This window comes from Nematolebias whitei, chromosome 20 (assembly GCF_014905685.2).
Source record: "Nematolebias whitei isolate Nwh7 chromosome 20, NemWhi1, whole genome shotgun sequence".
NCBI classification, from domain to species: Eukaryota; Metazoa; Chordata; class Actinopteri; order Cyprinodontiformes; family Rivulidae; genus Nematolebias; species Nematolebias whitei.
Genome location: NC_056517.1, coordinates 13,607,724 through 13,627,727, shown reverse-complemented (window position 1 = coordinate 13,627,727; position 20,004 = coordinate 13,607,724). Strand labels below are relative to the sequence as shown.

The window sequence follows — 20,004 nt, the reverse complement described above, 5'->3', positions numbered from 1 at the left end:
CGGTGCATGACGGGTCATTGGAACATATTCAAATCAAACTCTTATCTTTATTTATTTCTTTTTAGATTGCATATTTTTCTAGTCAAACATTCAGACGAGTCGGAAATGAATTTAATGATGCCTTAAATGCCTTGCGTTCCTAATTGTAGAAAGTATTAGTCTGACCGTTATGTCAGTAGAGACCGATATTTTAGGCAGATATAGGCGTTTGGGGGACATATCGGTATTGGTGATAACTGCCCCATTATGCACTGATTTTAACATGGGGAACAAGCCATGCAGGCAAAAGGCGTAATTGTACAATGGATGGCCGTTCACTTTAACTTACACATTCTGAATAGCCGAAGCAGCGAGCAACGCTGTGTAGAATATTTTGCTTAACAGAGCATGGGAAGTTTGTTTTAACTCATCTGTAAAATATAAAAAATTAAAAACAGTAATACATTTTCAATCAAGAGTTTCTTTATTGTCATGGAACAAAATTGTGTGCACAGGGTCCCAGTTACATCCAACAATAAAATGTAAAAGAAAAATAACATCTAAGATATGAACTAAAAAAAATGTTAACTAAAAATATGCTAATCACTAGTAGTACAAAAACAATACGCCAAACAACAGCAGCATGAATATGAGTCTGTGTGAACAGATGAGTACAAATGAACACAACAACATGAAACGGATCAGCAGCAACATGAAACAGATCAGCAGCAACTTGATGTGATTTATCACAGTGATTACCCTGGTTAGAGGTTCATGAGTCTAGAAGCTGTTCCTCAGTCTGGTGGTTTTACACTTAATGCTCCGTATCCTCCTTCCTGAGGGGAGCGGGGCAAAAAGTGTGTGCTTTTTTCAATCCTCCAACCGTTTTTCATTAGCTATGTGCCTCTCAAAGCAAGCTAATGTTTAGATAACCAAGCATAGGCTATTGCCTTGTAAAACTTTATCCAGAACAATAACTCTACCGTAGCGGTAAATATACATTGTAACGTAGCGGTAAATATATATCAGAGTTAGTAACATTATCTTTATCGTCCTCAATGAAATGCATTGTTTGCCTGAAATCTTAAATTCTCTGCATTGGGGAAAAAAAGGCCTTCACCATTCATGAATGACTGTTTAAAAAATGAACAGGGAAGGGTGTTTCTTTGTTCATATTTATATAACACTTGCTAACTATGGTGAATAGTGGAGGATGGAAAATAGTAACGCACATAAGGAAGAGTAATTAGTGGTTTAAAAGTAGCTGTTTACTTAGATTCTTGGGAGTGGGCAAATAAAAAAAAATTCAGCTGTTAAATAGGTTATTGGCATTAGCCTTCCCCTCCCAATATCAGTATCTGCAATAGCCAAAATGTCTCTATTGGTCAGGCTTTAGAAAGTGCAGTAGTCCCTCATTTATCGCAGGTGTTAGGGACCACCCTCCCCCCCGCGCGCACTATAATTGGAAAAACCGCAAAATTGGGATACAGTAGTCCAAGTTCAAGTAAACTTTATTGTCATTACCATCTCTTAAGGTACATGAGATGGAAGGAAATTATGTACACAAGTAGTAGTAATAGTAGTAGTAGTAAATAGTAGTTTATTTTAGTATTTACTGAAGTAGTAATTAAATTAAATTCAATTCAGTTTATTTATATAGCGCCAAATCACAACACAGTTGTCTCAGGGCACTTTACAGAAACATTCACATACAAAGAAAAGCCAATTAGTAAAATTCTCGATCTAAGGAAGAGGGTTTAAAAGTAGTAAGTTGTAGTTTATTTTAGTATTTATATACAGGTATATATTGGCATTTTAAACACTTCCTACACGCAATGTTCCTAACAATTTTTTAAACTCTTAAACCTTTTTAAAAAAATATTAATTTTAAATGGGTACTCACCAGAGTACTCATCAGGTCTCTTTGTGTTCTACCCAACAGGTCTCTCTTGTAAATGAGTCTTCGAGGCTCAATGGGAAATAACTTGTATAAATAAAGGTCTAATAATAATAAAAAGAGAAGATGAAGATGAACTAGACAAGATGGAGATGAAGAATTTGCTGTCCAGTGATAATGATGGTGATGAAGATGAGATGAAACCAGACGCTTTGGCTTCATCCTTCATGTTTCTAGGGCTGGGTACCTTTCTAAAAATAAAAAAAAATCTGTCGGTACCTTCACTTTGGTGTTGGTTCCTGGACGGTTCTTTTTTCGGTACCAATTTTGTAATTAATATTAATTCTAACAAGAATAAAATTACGTTACGCATTACAGTACAAATTGTGAGTTTTATTTTTTTAACTTTGCTATTTCTATTCCAAGCAGTTTTCTTACATATTAGCACATTAGCACATTATTTTATCAACTGAAGTTATTAAAGTTCCATGATTTGGTAGATTACAGTATTTTATCAGTTATGTATAGGGCTCAAAATAACACATTACTGTTAAATATTCAAAGAAATTTTGTTAAAAGACAAAGTTGTTATAATCTTAAAGGGATAGAGATATTTGTCAAACCAAAATTCAGAACTAGTTTGAAGGGAAGGTCTACCTCAATCCAAGGAGTTGGATTGTGGAATGGTCTAGAGAGTGATAATGTTAAAAATGCCAAGTCAATGTGTACATTTAAGAAAAAGATCAAAACTGGATTGTTAAAAAAAAAAAAATGAAGGAGCTTAGTGTGTTTTTTGTATTAGAATTAGAAAAATTAGAAAGAGTTATTCATTTTGTTCTGTTACTTGAAAATTATTATGATTGAAATAATTGATTGAAAAAAAGGGGCAGATATAATAAGATTTTTTTCTTCTTTCTGCTGCCTTTCATTTTAAATCTTTTGTATCTTTTTTTATATTGTTATGGAATTGTTTTGTACGTTTTTAAAATGAATAAACTTTATACCATGCCATACATAAAAATAAACAAATAATTTCTAGTTCAAAAGATCAGTTGCAAACAACAAGTGACATGTCAGTGTCTAATGCTCACTGTTACACACTGAGGACCTTTTCACTTAACAGTTTTTCTTCAGGAAAATCAACATGTCTGCTTTCTCTGGACCCAAACAAGCCCGCTCCTGGCTTATGGTGTCTCCATCAGCATAAAATGTTCACTCTGAGGCTGTAGATGATGATTATTGCACACACAGATACCTGGTTGTCAGTTTGATAGCACTGACATATTGTCCCTCACATTCCACCAGCAGGTCACTGGATTCACTGAGGTTAGGGTTGATATAGACTTCTGCACCTCTGTGTCTCTGCCTGAATCTTCTCTGTGGTTCTCTGGGGTTTAGGGCGCTGATCATCTCCCTAATTGACATGAGAACATAAAACATCAACAATAACATGGTTGTGTTATTATTGCTCTAAAAAACATTATCTAGGCTGATAAATAAAAGCTTAACTGGTCAACATAATCCTTTTGAAGTTTACTTACCTCCACCATGCAGCCTCCACTGTAGAAAAATGCAGCAAACTTTTAACAACAAAGTTTGTGACTGTCCTGTGGCCCCCACCTCGCTTTTCTTTTGTCTGCCTTTGTCCTCCTCAGGGTCAGAACCTCCTGTGAGGAGAACATTAACAAACGGTGAACATTAGCTGAACTGTTTAACCTTCCTACTATGTTAGGGTCCGTAGTGACCCATTTTAAATTTTAAATCATGATACTGTCTTTTAAATAATTTTTTTTGCATCAAGGCTTTTTGACTTTGTCTGGAACCTTTATTTAAATAAAAAAAATATATATTTTTTTTCACTAAATTTAATTTTTATTTTTTATAGAACAACACGCACTTGCCGCGCTGGGGTCATTTGTGACCCAGTTATGGTATAAGACTATCAACCAATAATCAGTGTCAAAACTGAAATCATAAACACACTGTGACCTCACTAACTTTGTCATACATATGTTAGGGCCTTCTGTTTTTACCTGTTTGTCTACTTCACTGACCAAAACATCCCCATTTATCCGTACTACTTTTATTGATAAGTCCCTCATACTCTGCTCCCAAAAACTGAAAAAGTTCATCCAGCTGTAGATGCAGAGACATGTTGAGGCATGCCCATGTAGAGATAAGCCTACCTGGATAGCCATGCCCATCTTGATAGGCAGACCTAGATAGACACACCCACCTGGGTGTGTCTCTACATGGGCATGTAGAGACATGTAGAAACAGACACTCCATTTTACCTAGAGCTTGGCTGCATACCAAAATGAAGAGAAGATTCACAGTACAAGAAGCTCTAGATCACATCCTTGCTGAAAATGATGCAGAGGACACACCTAGTGACACAGATGAGCCAGTTTCTGAGGAGGACGATGCTATTGAATATGAATCAGAGTACACAGACTCGTCGGATGAGGAGGGCACAGGTGCTGAAGCTGCTCCTGTAATTGAAACCTATAAATCCAAAAAGGGTAACATCACTTGGAGTGCGATTCCTCCTGTTTCACATGGCAGGGAAGCTGCTGAAAATGTTATGAAGATGACCCCTGGGATTACAAGGTTTGCTGTGACACGAGTAAGTGACATCAAGACATGCTTTGATTTGTTTATGCCATAGTCACTAAAGAAAGTCATCATTGCTATGACAAACCTCGAAGGGAAAAAAGTTCACGGTGACACTTGGAAAGACATTGATGAGGAGTGCCTGGATGCTTTTATTGGTGTTCTTCTTCTCGCTGGCGTGTACAGATCCAGCAATGAGGCCCTTACTAGTCTCTGGGATGTGTCCACAGGCAGGAGTATTTTCCGCGCAACAATGTCACTTCAGACCTTTCAAATGATCTCAAGAGTCCTCAGATTTGACAACAGAGATACTAGAGCACGGTCTGACAAGCTTGCTCCCATCAAAGACGTCTGGGATAGATGGGTGAAGCTCCTTCCACTGATGTTCAACCCAGGACCAGAGGTGACAGTGGATGAGCGTCTTCTCCCTTTCCGTGGAAAATGCCCCTTCCGGCAATACATGCCCAGTAAGCCAGGCAAATATGGCATAAAAATCTGGGCAGCCTGTGATGCGAAAACCAGCTATGCCTGGAATCTACAGATTTACACAGGCAAACTTGCAGCTGGCATCCCTGAGAAGAATCAAGGAAAACGGGTAATCCTTGATATGACTACTGGACTGCGGGGTCATAATATCACGTGTGACAATTTCTTCACCAGCAATGATCTTGGACAAGAACTTCTCAAGAGGAAACTTACCATGGTGGGCACAATAAGAAAAAACAAACCTGAGCTGCCCCTTGAAATTTTGCAGGTGAAAGACAGGGCTCCACTGTCTTCAAAATTTGCTTTTACAGAAACCACCAGTGTTGTTTCATACTGTCCCAAAAAGAACTGGAGTGTGGTACTTATGTCCACTCTTCACAAAGATGCAGCTGTGTCAACAAGAAGTGACAAAAAGCCTGAAATCATCCTGGACTACAATAAAAACAAATGAGGAGTGGACACCCTGGACAAGCTGACTGCCACCTACACTTGCCAGCGAATGACCAGGAGATGGCCAATGGTTGTATTTTACAACATCCTAGATGTGTCTGCATACAATGCATTTGTCTTGTGGACCCAGATTGACTTGGGGTGGAACGCCAAAAAAAACCACAAGCGGAGATTGTTCCTTCAGGGATGTTCCTTTAGAGATGTGTTCTAATACTTCTTAAAAAAACACTGTTTTGAGGGCATTTTTTGGCTGATTTAAGACGGGTCACAACTGACCCGTTCACATCATAAGTGCGTGTGGGATCTCGCCCCGCTAGGAAGGTTAAGCAGTTGATCCAATGGGTGAGCACAATTTTACAAGCTAAGCTTCATCTGTTACTGTCAATCTTTAGTTAGCTTCTGAGTTTAGCTAGCTACATAGATAAAATAAATTTACACACTAATATCTTAAAGTTAGCCTTGCATGGATTCTAGTTTACTTCACCGCGATGCACGTATTAAGCTGCAGTAACGTTAACAAACGTAAACGTACCAGCTGAAACACAGACACAGAGCTGTCCTCAGAGTTCTTTGATGAAGAGGAGTCCGGTCGTGGAGATAATGAACCAGGCCGTTCATGCTCTTTAACACACACAGGCTGACTTTAATGCTGAGAGGAGGAGGAGGGGGGAGGCTGCTGTCCTTCTCTCTCCTTGCAGAAAAACACGGAGCAACTTTCTGCTCATAAATTGAAGCCGTTAGACAACACATGTGCTGCATCCATGAACCCCGTCTCTGGGCGTAACCAGCACCATAGACATACAGCTATACGGCAGCTCTATACAGCTCTGGGTGTAAACACGTAGTCTGTTTGCTATTAGGGGTGCAAATCCCTGTGTCTGGTGATCCGATTTGATTCTGATTTATTTTATTTTTTTGTGTGTCACGATACGATTCAAAATTGATTTTTCGATTCGGAAAGGATTTTCGATTCAGTAACGATTTTTCTATTGAAATGGTCATAAATTTAGTTTCAATTATAATGTATATGTAACTGACAAGCTGAAAAGATTAAACAACAATGTAAACAAATAGAACATTTATTTAAAACAATAATTTTAGGTTCCTTACTGTATCAAATATTTTCGATTCATTTTATATTTACAACAAAAATAGGAAAAAATATAGGAGTGCGTAAAATTCTGTAACTTAAATTACCAGTATTAGGTTAGCTTAGTTGCCTGAATTTTTCTATAAAAAAATAAAATAAAAATCTAGGAACAAATGATTCATCCATCCATCATCTTTATCCACTTCTTCCTTTTCGAGTCACGGGTGTCACTGGTGCCCATATCAGCTATCACTGTGTGAGAGGCGGGGAACAACGGGTTTCCAGTCCATCATAGACAAATAATTCAAAATATATAAATACAAAAGTAAACAGACTTCAGCCTACCATAATATATTAACCTTTAACTCAAAATAAAATACAGACTTCACCGTTATTTTTAACCATATTGCTCTAACATTTGTTATATTTTCAAAACTTTACCTAATATGAAATATACAGACATCATAATCATATTGATTTATATTTAGTAAATATTTAACAAAATTTCAAAACCTGAGCAAGTTTGCACAAAAACCTCTTCTGAACTGTAATTTATAAACCATAAACTGTATCATTTAAAACTGGCTCCAGGCGACCAGTTTTGCTTCCCCGACATGCTAATATCATTAGCATTAGCCAAGTGGAAATGACAGTCGCACATGCGTAGTCAGGTCAGTTTTTCACGATCAGAAAAAAATTAACGGCTCAAGCGTTTACATGCGCACCGTTTGGGTTATGAATTGGAATAAACCACCCGTTTCGTTCTGATCACAAATTATTTCAGATCACGCTGAATAAACTAAAAATAACCCGAACAGGGTGTTTACATGACGTGTTTTTATTCCTAACGGCCGTTTGAGCCAATTACTTATGTCCATGTAAACTTATTTTTAGTCAGTCTGAGGAGCTGCAATAAACTCAGTCTTATAAATAGCACCTTCTCGTAGTAGATCAACCATTTTGTTGTTGATATCTAAAACTAGCTGTTCACTTGATAAAGGAGGACCGTCAGCCTAACAATTGGTCATTAATGCACTGATGGACACTTGTGATTCACAGAGGGCTGAGTGATACTAGCAATAAAATTGTTTTATCTTATGGTTTATCTATTTTTAACTTGGAAATTGGTGATGCATTGTTTTCAGACCACATGCCTGTTTTATTTAATTTTATCCCTGTTTCTAAACCTGTTAAGTCCTGTGCTCCTGCTCGACGCTGCCGTGTATTTAACTCGTCCTCTGCTGCCCATTTTTCCACTGTCTTTAATCGTCTAGCGTCACAGCTCTCTGTGTCTCTCAGCACTAAGGAGCTTTCCATATATTTTGATTCTTTATGCAATACTGTATTGAATGATGTGACCCCGATTAAAACCAGGCGATCAAAGCCAAGATCAGACACATGGTTGAGTGACCATACCCGTGCCATTAGACAGGAATGCAGGAGAAATGAACGCAAGTAGAGAAAGGATAAACTCCAAGTCTCTTTTGATATACTGAGAGAGAGTTGGCGTCGATATCAACGAGCTGTGAAAACAGACATAGTAAAATATTTCTCTGACATTATTGCTGCTAACTCTCACAACCACCGTGTTCTTTATAATACATTCAACACTGTCCTCAATGCACATGAACTGGTCCCTCTTGAAGCATCTGGAGAACTTTGTGATAAGTTTCTTCATTTTTTCTTGGACAAGGTTATTAACACTAGGGCTTGTATCTCTTTTCCATCCCATGACCCTTCCATCCCGGTCCCCTGTCCTGCTGTTTTTGATCATTTGGTGCCTATTTCCCTCTCCTATCTAGAGAAACTTGTCACCAGTATGAAATCATCGGGTTCTCCCCTTGGTGTTGTTCCTCCATATTTTCTTAAGGAGGTATTTTCTACTGTTGGCTCCTTTATCTTAATTGTGATCAACAGCAGTTTGATGTCTAGTGTGGTACCAACAATTTTAGACATGCTGTGGTGCAGCCATTGTTGAAAAAACCTGGCCTTGATCCATCCTCTTTGTCAAACTTTAGGCCAATCTCCAAGTTACCCTTTATATCCAAAATTTTGGAAAAAAATGTTTACACACAGCTGAGGGCCTTTTTGGATGACTTTAAAATTTTGGAGGCGTTCCAGTCTGGTTTTAAAATGCACCACAGCACTGAATCTGCTCTTTTAATGGTTTTTAATGACATATTTTTAGCACTGGATTCTGGAAACTGTGTTTTACTTGTTCTTTTAGATTTAACAGCTGCTTTCGACACAGTTGACCATGACATTCTCATCTCCAGACTGGAGCAGTGGGTGGGCATCACTGGCTCAGCTCTGCAGTGGTTTAGGTCCTACCTTTCTGATAGAAGTTTCAGTGTGATGATGGATAATTTTACCTCTGCTTTTGATGCCCTCCCCTGGGGGGTACCCCAGGGCTCTATTCTTGGTCCTCTCCTGTTTTCTCTTTACCTTCTGCCACTGGGTTCTATTTTCTGAAAGCATGGTGTGCAGTTTCATTTATATGCAGATGACTGTCAAGTCTATTTCTCTTTGAAACAAAATGGCTCCACTTAGTCTCTCCTGGACTGTCTTGATGACATTAGAGGATGGATGGCACTTAATTTCCTCCATTTTAATGAAAAGAAGTCTGAGGTTATGGTCTTTTTAAATCATGTGGCCCTAGCAGTTTCTCCACCTTGGATTTTTCCTCTTTGGCCCCATATGAAAAATCCATTTTGACAAATTCAGGAGTGAAAATGGACCCCTGCCTGAAACTTGACTGCCATGTCAACAACGTGGTTAAGTCCTCTTTCTTTCAGCTGAGGCGCCTGTCAAAAATCAAGTCCCTCCTTTCTAGACACCACTTAGACAGTAATCCACGCTTTTATTACTTCACGCCTGGATTATTGTAACTCTCTGTTGGTAGGAGTTAGCCAGGCCTCACTCTTACGGTTACAGCTGGTACAAAATGCTGCTGCATGATTTTTGACTGGTACAGGCAGGCGTGAACAGATCACTCCAGTTTTGATGTCCCTTCACTGGCTTCCTGTCCAGTTTCAAATCCATTTTAAAGTTTTATTGTTTGTTTTTAAGTCTTTGAACGGTCTTAGTCCCTCTTATTTGTCTGAACTGCTTCACTTTTACATACCATCACGTGTTCTTAGATCCTCTGACCAGATGTTTTTAGCAGTCCCGAAAACCTTTTATAAATCCAGAGGAGACAGAGCCTTTTCAGCTCTGGCTCCTAAATTGTGGAATGAGCTGCCGCTGGAGGTCAGGCAGGCCCCGTCACTTTCTGTTTTTAAAACTCGTTTAAAAACACTTTTTTTTTCATTGGCTTTTAACCTAGAGTGAGTCAGCATCTGTGTCTTAATGTTGTATTCTTTTACTTATGATGTTCTGATTATTATTTTTTTAATGTATATTTAGATGTTTTTATTGTTTTACTGTTTTTTGTTTGTTTTTAATTTTGTACAGCACTTTGGATGACTGCTTGTTGTATTTTAAGTGCTTTAGAAATAAATTGGTATGGTATGGTATGGTATAACAGCATTATAACAGGGAGACCGTTGGACATGGAGGCCCCCGCCCCTGTTTAATGAAAGGTTTCTCTTCACAAAGATGACTTCCTTCACTCCTCTCTTAAACCAATGTTCCTCTCTATCAAGGATGTGAACATCTTCATCCCTGAAAGAGTGACCTCTGGCCTTCAGTAGAGTGTTAACCGCAGAGTCCTGGCCTGATGATGTTGCTCCTCTGTGCTGGGCCATCCTTTTTGCCAGTGGTTGTTTAGTTTCCCCGATGTACCAGTTACATAGTGGATCAGCCCAACTGGTTGATCCACTATGAGAAGGTTCTATTTATAAGACTGAGTTTAGTGCAGCTCCTCAGACTGGTGAAGTATTTTGGATAAAAGACGAAACATTTCATCGTTTTTCATAAAATGTATTACTTTTTGCATCTATCCAGAGGACCTGACTTAACGTTGTTAGACTTTTCAGCATATGTTTTTGCCATCATAGTGAATTTTGAAAAGGTTACACCGTAAAAACCGTCAGCTTATTTTTTCCTACCAGAATACATGCATGCCCTTTGACGTTGATCAACAGGACGGGTGAACATTAAGGATGATAAAGATCCCCATTTATAGCAGATTCAGCAGCAGCATGTCTCTGCACCCAAAACATTCATTAGAGTTTTTTAGCTACAAGATTTGGGGTGAGTCAACTTTCCTGCAAGTCCCAACTGTGTCTACACAGCATTTTTATGTATTTATAGCTAAAAATTAAGTCCTAAAATCAACTGTATAAAAGAAAACCAACAAACAAAAAATTTAATCATCGGACAGATTTGCAGATTGTTTTAGTTTAAAATGCCTATTATCCATAAATACATTTGTCCTAATTACTGGTTTTTTTTATTATAATAATCAGTTGAAATCTGAATTATTATCAACACTATACTTGTAGACTTGAAATTTAACTTATGTTCTATTAGGATTTTTACTTGAGATATAGTTATTGTTCTTTTGTCAGTCTCAGGATGAATGAGGTTAGATATGTCTAAAATGTTGATTGTGAATTGGAAAACGTTTTTTTTTCTAAGGCACGTGAAGCATTCTTTTGATGTGGAATGACTGGATTGTGCATGTTTGCTTTAAAGATCCTTACCAAATACCACATGATAAATTGACCTGTCAGATGAGGTCAGAGGTCAAATGAAGCTGATATCTCTTCTTTTTTATCTTGTTTCTTTCATCCGGTCCACATGCCTCACCTCTGCTCCCATGTCACATTTGTTCATTTTTCACATCCTCTCCCACTTCTTTTTGTTTCCTCTTTCATAAAATGTTATAGTCCTGTCTTCTGTCAATCACACCTCACATATACCACTTTCATTATTTCATCTTCTGCTTTCTTTCCCTTTTACCCTGTTCTTTCTGAGCCTCTCTGGTTGTGTGCCTCTGTCTCCAGTGTAAATTCATTTACAGTCCTTTGTGTTCCTTACAGTTACTCTCTTGTTTGTGTATCGAGGCGTTGGCCTTGTTTGACCCTTCCTGTTTCGCTGACATCATCTCAGACGTCCACAGACTTACCAACCCAAGCTGCTTTGAGTTCTTGTTTGCTTCCTTCTAGATTAACTGTTTTTTAATTGACACTAATGGTTTTATACCATGTCCTCTTAAGACTCGAGAGTAAATAGAATAATTTCCAGTTTATATTAATTATGGACTAAAACACAATAATTCTCTTCAAATGATGGACACAAATCTTTGTGTTTTTTAGGGTATGAAATAAACTCAACACTTTAATGTTCTTCTAACAAAGTAAGGCATCATGCTTTAAAGAAAAGACCTGTAGTCCTGCTGAAATTTATCATAATTGGGAAAACTTTTATTTGACCACTTCTGAACAGATGGAGCTTAGGTAGGATTTTTTTTTTTTTCTTCTGACAGTCATATTTGATTTGAGCTGTTTTGGCTATGTAGTCATCTGTCCAGTAGTTTTTTATTTATTTATTTATTTTTCTTTTCTTTTACTAAGATAGTTGTGGAAGGGTTAAAGCGTGCTCCATATGAGAAGCAATCAAAACTGATTGATTCAAAATGTGAAGACATGCCCTGTCCCCTGTCTATATGTTACAGTGAGTGAAATAAAGAACTAGACACCATCCATCCATCCATCCATCCATCCATCATCTTTTACCCGCTTCTTCCATTTTTTGGGTCACGAGGGTCGCTGGTGCACATGTCCAGCAATCACTGTGCGAGGGGCAGGGTACACCCTGGACGGGTCGCAAGTCCATCACAGGGCCACATAGAGACAAACGAGACAAACAACCATTCACTCTCTCACTCACACCTAGGAACAATTTAGAGTTACCAATCAGCCTAACATGCATGTTTTTGGTCTGTGGGAGGAAACCGGAGCACCCGGAGAAAACCCACGCATGCACGGAGAGAGCATGCAAACTCCACCCAGAAAGGCCCCTGGACCGGGATTTGAACCAAGGATCTGCTTGCTGAGAGGCAGCAGCTCTACCAGTTGTGCCACCGTGCTGCCCAAACTAGACACCTATTTATTAAATAGTAACTTGTATTTCTAAGTAGTGACATTATTTTTTTTTTATATAAAGGAGAAGCGTAAAGCAAAATTACATGTACTTAAGTTTATAAATGATTTAATTAGTATAAGGGTTGGGTTTTTTCAAAGCTCTTCTGTGGTCAGTTAAAGGTTGTATCCATTTGCAGAGGATGATCTAATACAGATCCATAACGTTGTGCTGTGTTTGCTTAGTTCATCGATTTACAAACCACTGTTTACACAGCGCTGGTGCAGCATGCTGACTGCTAACAGATTAACATTTAGTTTAGTTCGTTGCAAATGAAGCACGGAACCCTTAAGACAATCTCTTAACTCCATCGTCAACGATTTAGTCTCACAGGCTGTTCGTGGTTTTAGCCAAATGGTCTAACTTTATATATATAAAAAAGTATATATTTTATTTATTTTGCTGTATTTGCAAAGAAAATGTGGTTCTCTTGCTCAGAAGAGTATTACTGGAAATCACGGCTTGGTACCGAAGCTAAGAAATATATCAGTCTGTATGTAATGAATGAATATAACATGCAAGTTTCATTTTTTGAATGGAATTACTGAAATAAAAAAACTTTTTCATGATATTGTAATTTTTTGACCAGCACCTGTATATAGCACATGTAGTCCTTTACAAAATAACTTCAAATTGTCATTTTGGTTCTGCTGGAGGTTTCTTCCTCATGAGGGAGTTTTTTCTTTCCACTGTCGCCTTCATGCTTGCTCAAGATGAGAGTTCTGTGACGGAGTTGCTGATAAATTCAAAGCAGTCTGCTCCTTAGATAAATAGTGTTAAATTATTTTTTTATATGAATGTTTCGGTTCAGTGCCCTGAGATGACTTCTGATGGGACTTGGCTTTGGCACTTTATAAATAAGCTGAATTTAATTGAATTAAATTGAAATAAAATTCATTCATTCCTTCAAATTTCAAATATTAACACTGTTTGATGAACTTGTTTTTTCTCCTTTCTACATCCTCAGATTTGCCCATAGAGCACAATCCTTCAGATCATCCTCGAGCCAGCACCATATTTCTTAGCAAGTCACAAACTGATGGTAAGTTGTGTTTTTTTTATTTTTTGTATCTCAATTTTCTGAAACTAGTTTTTCACATTATTTCACTTCTTGAGTTACAAAACCACCAGCGACTATTAAAGTGCCACACGTTCAACCCAAATGTTCTGTTTAGACCAGGTCAGTGTAGTACAATGTAAAGTGCTTGTAGAGATACTTTTTCAAAGACCAATACTTGTTTTATATTTTGCCAGCTGTTGTTTCTCAGCGTCTCTTACAGAGAAATCACTGACAAAGCTCTTTAAAATCCTGTGCCAGTCTTCACATCAAGCAGTAAAATCTGCAACTGAAACAATGTTGTTTTTTATTACTTATTGGAAATCATGTTCAATATTTAGACATTTCCAATAATAATAATAATTTATTTATAAAGCCCTTTAAAACAACCACAGCTGCAACAAAGTGCTGTACACATTTCCAATGTACTGTATATCTATGGTCTTTTTTAATGATGTCATCGCATTCAGCATTAAAGCTCCACAGAAGATCGAGAGACAAACTCTCCTTTAGGCGAGATGTATAATAATCTCTGACAGGTAAGAGCCTGATCTCAGACCAGTCTGGATGCTTTAGAATGACACCATGACTGTTTCACAAACTAAAAAGCTCAGATAGTTTTAGAGATTTCTTTCAGTAAAAAGCTGCTTCAGTTTTAGAGTACGTAGCTGGAATGATACTGCGTTAATCCGGGATTAGTTACTTAAACATTCAGTCTCTTTTATGAGTATTTATTAAGCTCATATGTGATTATCTGTTGGTCAATGCTCTCAACAAAATGAGCTTTTATTTGACATATAGCAAACACAGCTGACTTGCGATTTTAGTCATTGTAAAGAGAAGCTGACTCGCAACCACTGGGCAAATAACGTGAATGCACATAACATCACGCTAGGCATGGGCCCAGTATAAGATTTTATAAATGAAAAATAACACAACACAAGTTTACAGTAATAAAACAAAGATATTCTACAAAAAATTAAAACCGTGTATTTGAATTACTTTTTTCTTAAAAATAGAACAAAGCTACTACTATTATTACTAGTCTTTCCCCTAGATCAGTTCCCTTGGCAGGGTGCTGGTGCTTTTTCTTTGTGGAGATGGGGTGGGGGGTGGAGGAGGGGACAAATCACGTTTGTGTTTAGCGCTAGCTTAGCGCTAAGTTGCTGCCAGTATTTGTCAACGGGAGGGTGGGGAAGGAGGAAAATTGGAGCTAGGTCAGTAGCTTTTTTGCCAGCATGTTTGTATTGCGCACCGCGCTACATCAAGTTTTTTTTTTTTGGGGGGGGGGGGGGGCAGTTTGGTAGGCAGGTTGTTCAGTTCTGTTGACAGGGCAGGGCGCCCTGCTTATACAATGGTAGGGAAACACTGATTACTAATGCTGTTCAAATAATATATTAATCTATGATTTGTGTTAGAGCTGTGATAGTATTTGATAAGTTTTAAATTGATTTAATATCAATTAAAACTTTATTTTGATAAATACACTTGAAGGAAGTAAAAAAAATAGAAGTGAATGTGTTGACAGTCACTGTTTAAAACCAGTGTCCTATATTTAATCTGTTTATGACACTGACTTTCACATTATGTTAAATAATGATCATTTTAGAAACAAGGTTCAAACCTTCATTTAATTATTTGCTAAGATTTAGTTTACAATTGGTGTCTGCTTAAAGGCCAGAGGATCACGATGCTGTTCTAAAATAGATTTGGGATTGTTTAAATAAATGTAGATAAATCTGGAGGAACTTTAAGAAAAATAATAAATATAGCAAAGTTAAGGTAAAGTTCTAAAGTAAAAGCACTTAAATCACCAAATGTTTTTTGTTGTTCTGCTCTTTGTAAAGGGACATTAGGAACCTGAAAAGCTGATTCTGGCATACAGTTTGTTTGAAAGTTTGTGGACTCTTTATAATTTTCTATATTTCTGTATATGACCTCAAACATCATCAGATTTTCACACAAGTCCTAAAAGTAGATAAAGAGAACCCAGTTAAACAAATGAGACAACAGTATTATACTTGGTCATTTATTTATTGAGGAAAATGATCTAATATTACATATTTGTGATGGTAAAAGTATAAAAGTATGTGAACCTTTGCTTTGTGATACCCCCCCGTGCAGCAATAACTGCAACTAAACATTTCTGGTAACTGTTGATCAGTCCTGCTCACCGGCTTGGTGGAATTTTAGTCCATTCCTCCGTACAGAACAACTCTGGATGTTGGTGGTTTCCTCACAGTAACAGCTGCTTCAGGTCCTTCCACAACATCTGGACTGGATTAAGGTCAGGACTTTGAGTTGACCGTTCCAAAACATGAACTTTATTCTTCTTGAACCATTCTTTGGTAGAACCACTTGTGTGAAGGGTCATTGTCTCGCTGCATGACCCACCTTCTCTTAGATTCAGTTCATGAACAGATATCCTGACATTTTCCTTTAGAATAAGGGTGAGCAATATGACTCAAACATAATATTGTAATATTTCTGAGCATTCTGACGATACATTTTGTGAAATTAACAAAAAAAAATCATAGTTATTCATTTGACAAAATTAACTTAACATGTTGCTTTGCAGTATTTTATTTTTAAAAAATGAGGGTTAATTTTACTGCAATTAACTTTATTTAGTAAAGTATTCAGTCTAAAATTATAACAATAAAAAATATAAACGATCCTTCTGTTATTTAGATTGAAAAAGTTTGCACAAAATATAGAACAACAAAATCTGCCACAAAAACTAAAGTGCAGGTGCAGTTCCCAACAAAACTAAATAAAATGAAAGTTTAAGATCTGTTGAGCATAAATGTAACATACAAGAAAAAAACATGTTGCCTTTAAATGAGCTATAACTTCAGAAACTTGTGACAAAGGCTGAAAACAAATGAAATGCTGCCTGAAAGGATTGCTGATCAGAACGTAGCCATCTGGCTGGTTATCATTGATCAAGTTTCAGTTCTTCTTCAAAAACACAAGCCTGTTCACTGAAGCAGGCTTCAGTGCAGACGTGTTACACGTAACCGTGTTCCCTCCTGTTCTCAACAACATTTCAGAGGCTGTACTAGTGGCTTGGATGTATAGATCATTTTTTGCCAAACAGCTAACCTGAGGAAAGTTAACCTCGTGCACTTTCCACCAGTTAAGAGGATCACTCTCACTATCTGCTGGAGGACAGTCTCTGCCTGAAGTCTCTCTCTTGGAGATGGTCCTGGTCTGTCACTTACTGCAGCTCTCATAAAAAAGCTTCCAAGTATCTTCTTTGGCAATTTTACATCACTTGGGCCTGGGGGGGGGGGGTCTTCAGCTGACCCTGAAGCTTGTGTTGGTGTTTCACCTTCCTCTATTCCTCACAGGAATGACTCCATTTCACTGACTGCTCTGTCTTTGATTACCTGGCTCTTTTCTTGGTCCATGTACTGACTGGAATTGTGCTGGGTCAAGAGACACAGCTGAGCTGCACGCTGTTTGTACCAGCAGTTTTCGAGCGCGGTAGGAGGGGCGGGGGGGGGGGGGGGTTCAGCATGAGGGAAGAGGCAGCGTGAGCAATGCCTTTAGGTTTTTACCTAGCTAGTATTGCGCGTGGCTAGCTTAGCTTTACGCCAGTACTGACAGGTGGGGGTGCACAGTTTGGTAGGCTACGCGCTCAGTTCTGTTAATGGGGCAGGGTGCCCCACTTGTATAACGGTAGGGGAAACACTGACGTATTTACTCCATAAAATTAGCACATCATATTTATTTTCCAAGGTAAGTTTTTTTAACTGGGCTTATCATGAATGATATGATATGATATGGCCCAGCCCTACTTCAGAATTCTCTGATAAAATTCACAATTCATTGTTCCATCAATGATGGCAAGCCGTCCTGCTCCACATGCAGCAAAACAGGCCCAAACCATGATACTACCACCACCATGTTTCACAGTTGGGATAAGGTTCTTATGCAGGAATGCAGCGTTTTCCTTTCTCCAAACAGAACACTTTTCATTTAAACCAAAAAGTTCTGTTTTGTTCTCATCTGTCCACACAACATTCTGTCAACAGTCTTCTGGCATGTCCACATGATCTTTAGCAAACAGACGAGAGAGCAGTGTATTTCTCCTTCAACCCTGCCATGCACACCAATGTTGTTCAGTGTTCTCCTGATGGTGGAGTCATGAACATCAATATTAATGTGAGAGAGACTTTCAGTTGCTTAGAAGTTACCGTGTGGTCCTTTGTGACCTCACCCACTATTCCACAACTTGCTCTTGGAGTGATCTTTGCTGGTCCACCACTCCTGGGGAGGGTAACAATGCTTTTGAATTTCCTCCATTTGTACACAATCTGTCTGACTGTGGACTGGTGGAGTCCAAACTCTTTACAGATGTTTTGTCACATTTTCCAGCCTGATGAGCATCAACAACTCTTTTTCTGAGCTCCTCAGAAATCTCCTTTGTTCCTGCCATGATCCACTTCCACAAACATGTTGTGAAGAGCAGACTTTGATTGATCCTGTTCTTTAAATCAAACAGGGTGCCCGCTCACACCTGATCATCATCCCATTGATTGAAAACACCTGACTGTAATTTCACCTTCAAATGAACTGCTAATCCTAGAGGTTCACATACTTTTACCACTCACATATATGTAATAATGGATCATCACCCTCAATAAATAAATGATCAAGTAAAATACTTAGTCTCATTTATTTAACTGGGTTCTCTTTATCTACTTTTAGGACTTGTGTGAAAATCTGATGATGTTTTAGGCCGTATTTATGCAGAAATATAGAAAATTATAAAGACCATAGGTAGTGGTCCTCTGGTACACAAGCCCTGACAGAGTTTTATGAGACTAATAAAGAAAACAGATGACAGAAACATTTAGTGGTTTTTACACCGAGACGTTTCAAAATGTGGTATACCTTAAAACTTCTGCACACGCAGTAGTGGGTTCATTGTGAACAGTTTTCTTTACAACACATTTAATAACAAACCTAATAGTGATGCTTGTTGTGAATTTCACTGTCAGTAACAAACACACAGACATCTTGGACTTTTATTTTTTCAGTTTTGGTGCCCAACAAGAGAGGTAAGCATGCGGGTGTGTCTATTATCAACAGCTTCTAAGGCTGTGCTTACTGTGTGTTCGGGCTTGACTCTTTCAATAATGGCCTCTTCATGTAGCCTAAACTTTTGTTGTTTTCATGTACTTCAATGTTGTCCTCTGTTAGCCAGTTCTGTGCATTCAATACTGAGCTTTCTTTGTGTATAAGCTTCTTTGGCTGCACATGTTGGTCCACGAGTAAAGTTATTAATATTAATGCTTAGCCTTAATCAAAAAATTGAATTCTGTTGGCTTTTTTCTACCAATTATGTTCAAAAGGTGTGCATCATGCAATCATTCAGATACCTCTATTATTAGGACAGTCATTTAGTTGTTTCTTACAAAAACATAAAACCCCAATGAGATTGCTGCTTTTTGCTAAAAAGCAGCATATGATTATAACTTCTCAGTGGAAAAACAAGTGCATTATTTGTGTGTCTGTTTGTGAGAGAGGTAAGATGCAGAGATGAGAAGTGCACAGCAACACAACACTGTTACTTTGTGTGTTCCTGCTTCCTCCTACTATAGTTTGCTCATACTTCTTTACTTGTTTTTGAGTTGTGTTCATTTATAGTAAATGTAATAAAAAATAAAGTTTTCACACCTTCACTGTGAAGAATAAAATCATGGCAAGATTATGCTTACAATTATTTTTCAATTACTGTTTTTCCAGACAAGACATCTAAAATTAAAAAAAAATAAACATTTGGATTCTCCTGTTACAATGGTGAATTATAGTGTATCTAAAGTGCAATAGATAGTTCAGGTTGAAAGATCAGTAGTCTTCCTTCTTGTCATTGCATCTTCCATATCAACTTTAATAGTTACATTAACAACACCTCACCCCCAGATCATGATGCTGCCACCTTCATGCAAAACTATTTATACACTATTTTAATGGCCTACTCTTTTGTTTTTTTCCAAACAATAAATTTGTTGTCCCTTTGGACAGCTTTAATTTCACTTCAGTGATGTGTTATTTTAGAGAACCAATAAAAAGTAAGTAAAACTCATCAAAAGCCCATATATCCATGACATATTTGTTGATGAATTTGTCTTAACTTGGGTTGAGCAGTAGCCAGTTTTTGTCCCCCATTGCGGAGCAAAGTGGGGGAATAGGAAATGGTCTCCTTCTGTCCGTCCGTGCATGTTGTGAGCATGAAAACGTGGAAAATAAGTGAGGTACCGACTTCCATGTTGGTGTGTGGCAGTATTGTCACTCATTCAAAGCATAAGAAAGCTTCCTTTTGAAAATTGGGTT

General features: G+C 37.8%; 1 protein-coding gene across 1 annotated transcript in view; it reads left to right on the top strand.

Moving 5' to 3' along the window:
- Positions 1-20,004, top strand: part of ccny (cyclin Y) — a 172,934-nt gene that overhangs the window by 133,047 nt on the left and 19,883 nt on the right. The window contains exon 2 of the mRNA XM_037694095.1: positions 13,570-13,644. Within this exon, the coding sequence (XP_037550023.1) occupies positions 13,570-13,644 (75 nt within the window). The remainder of the gene's footprint in view (positions 1-13,569; positions 13,645-20,004) is intronic.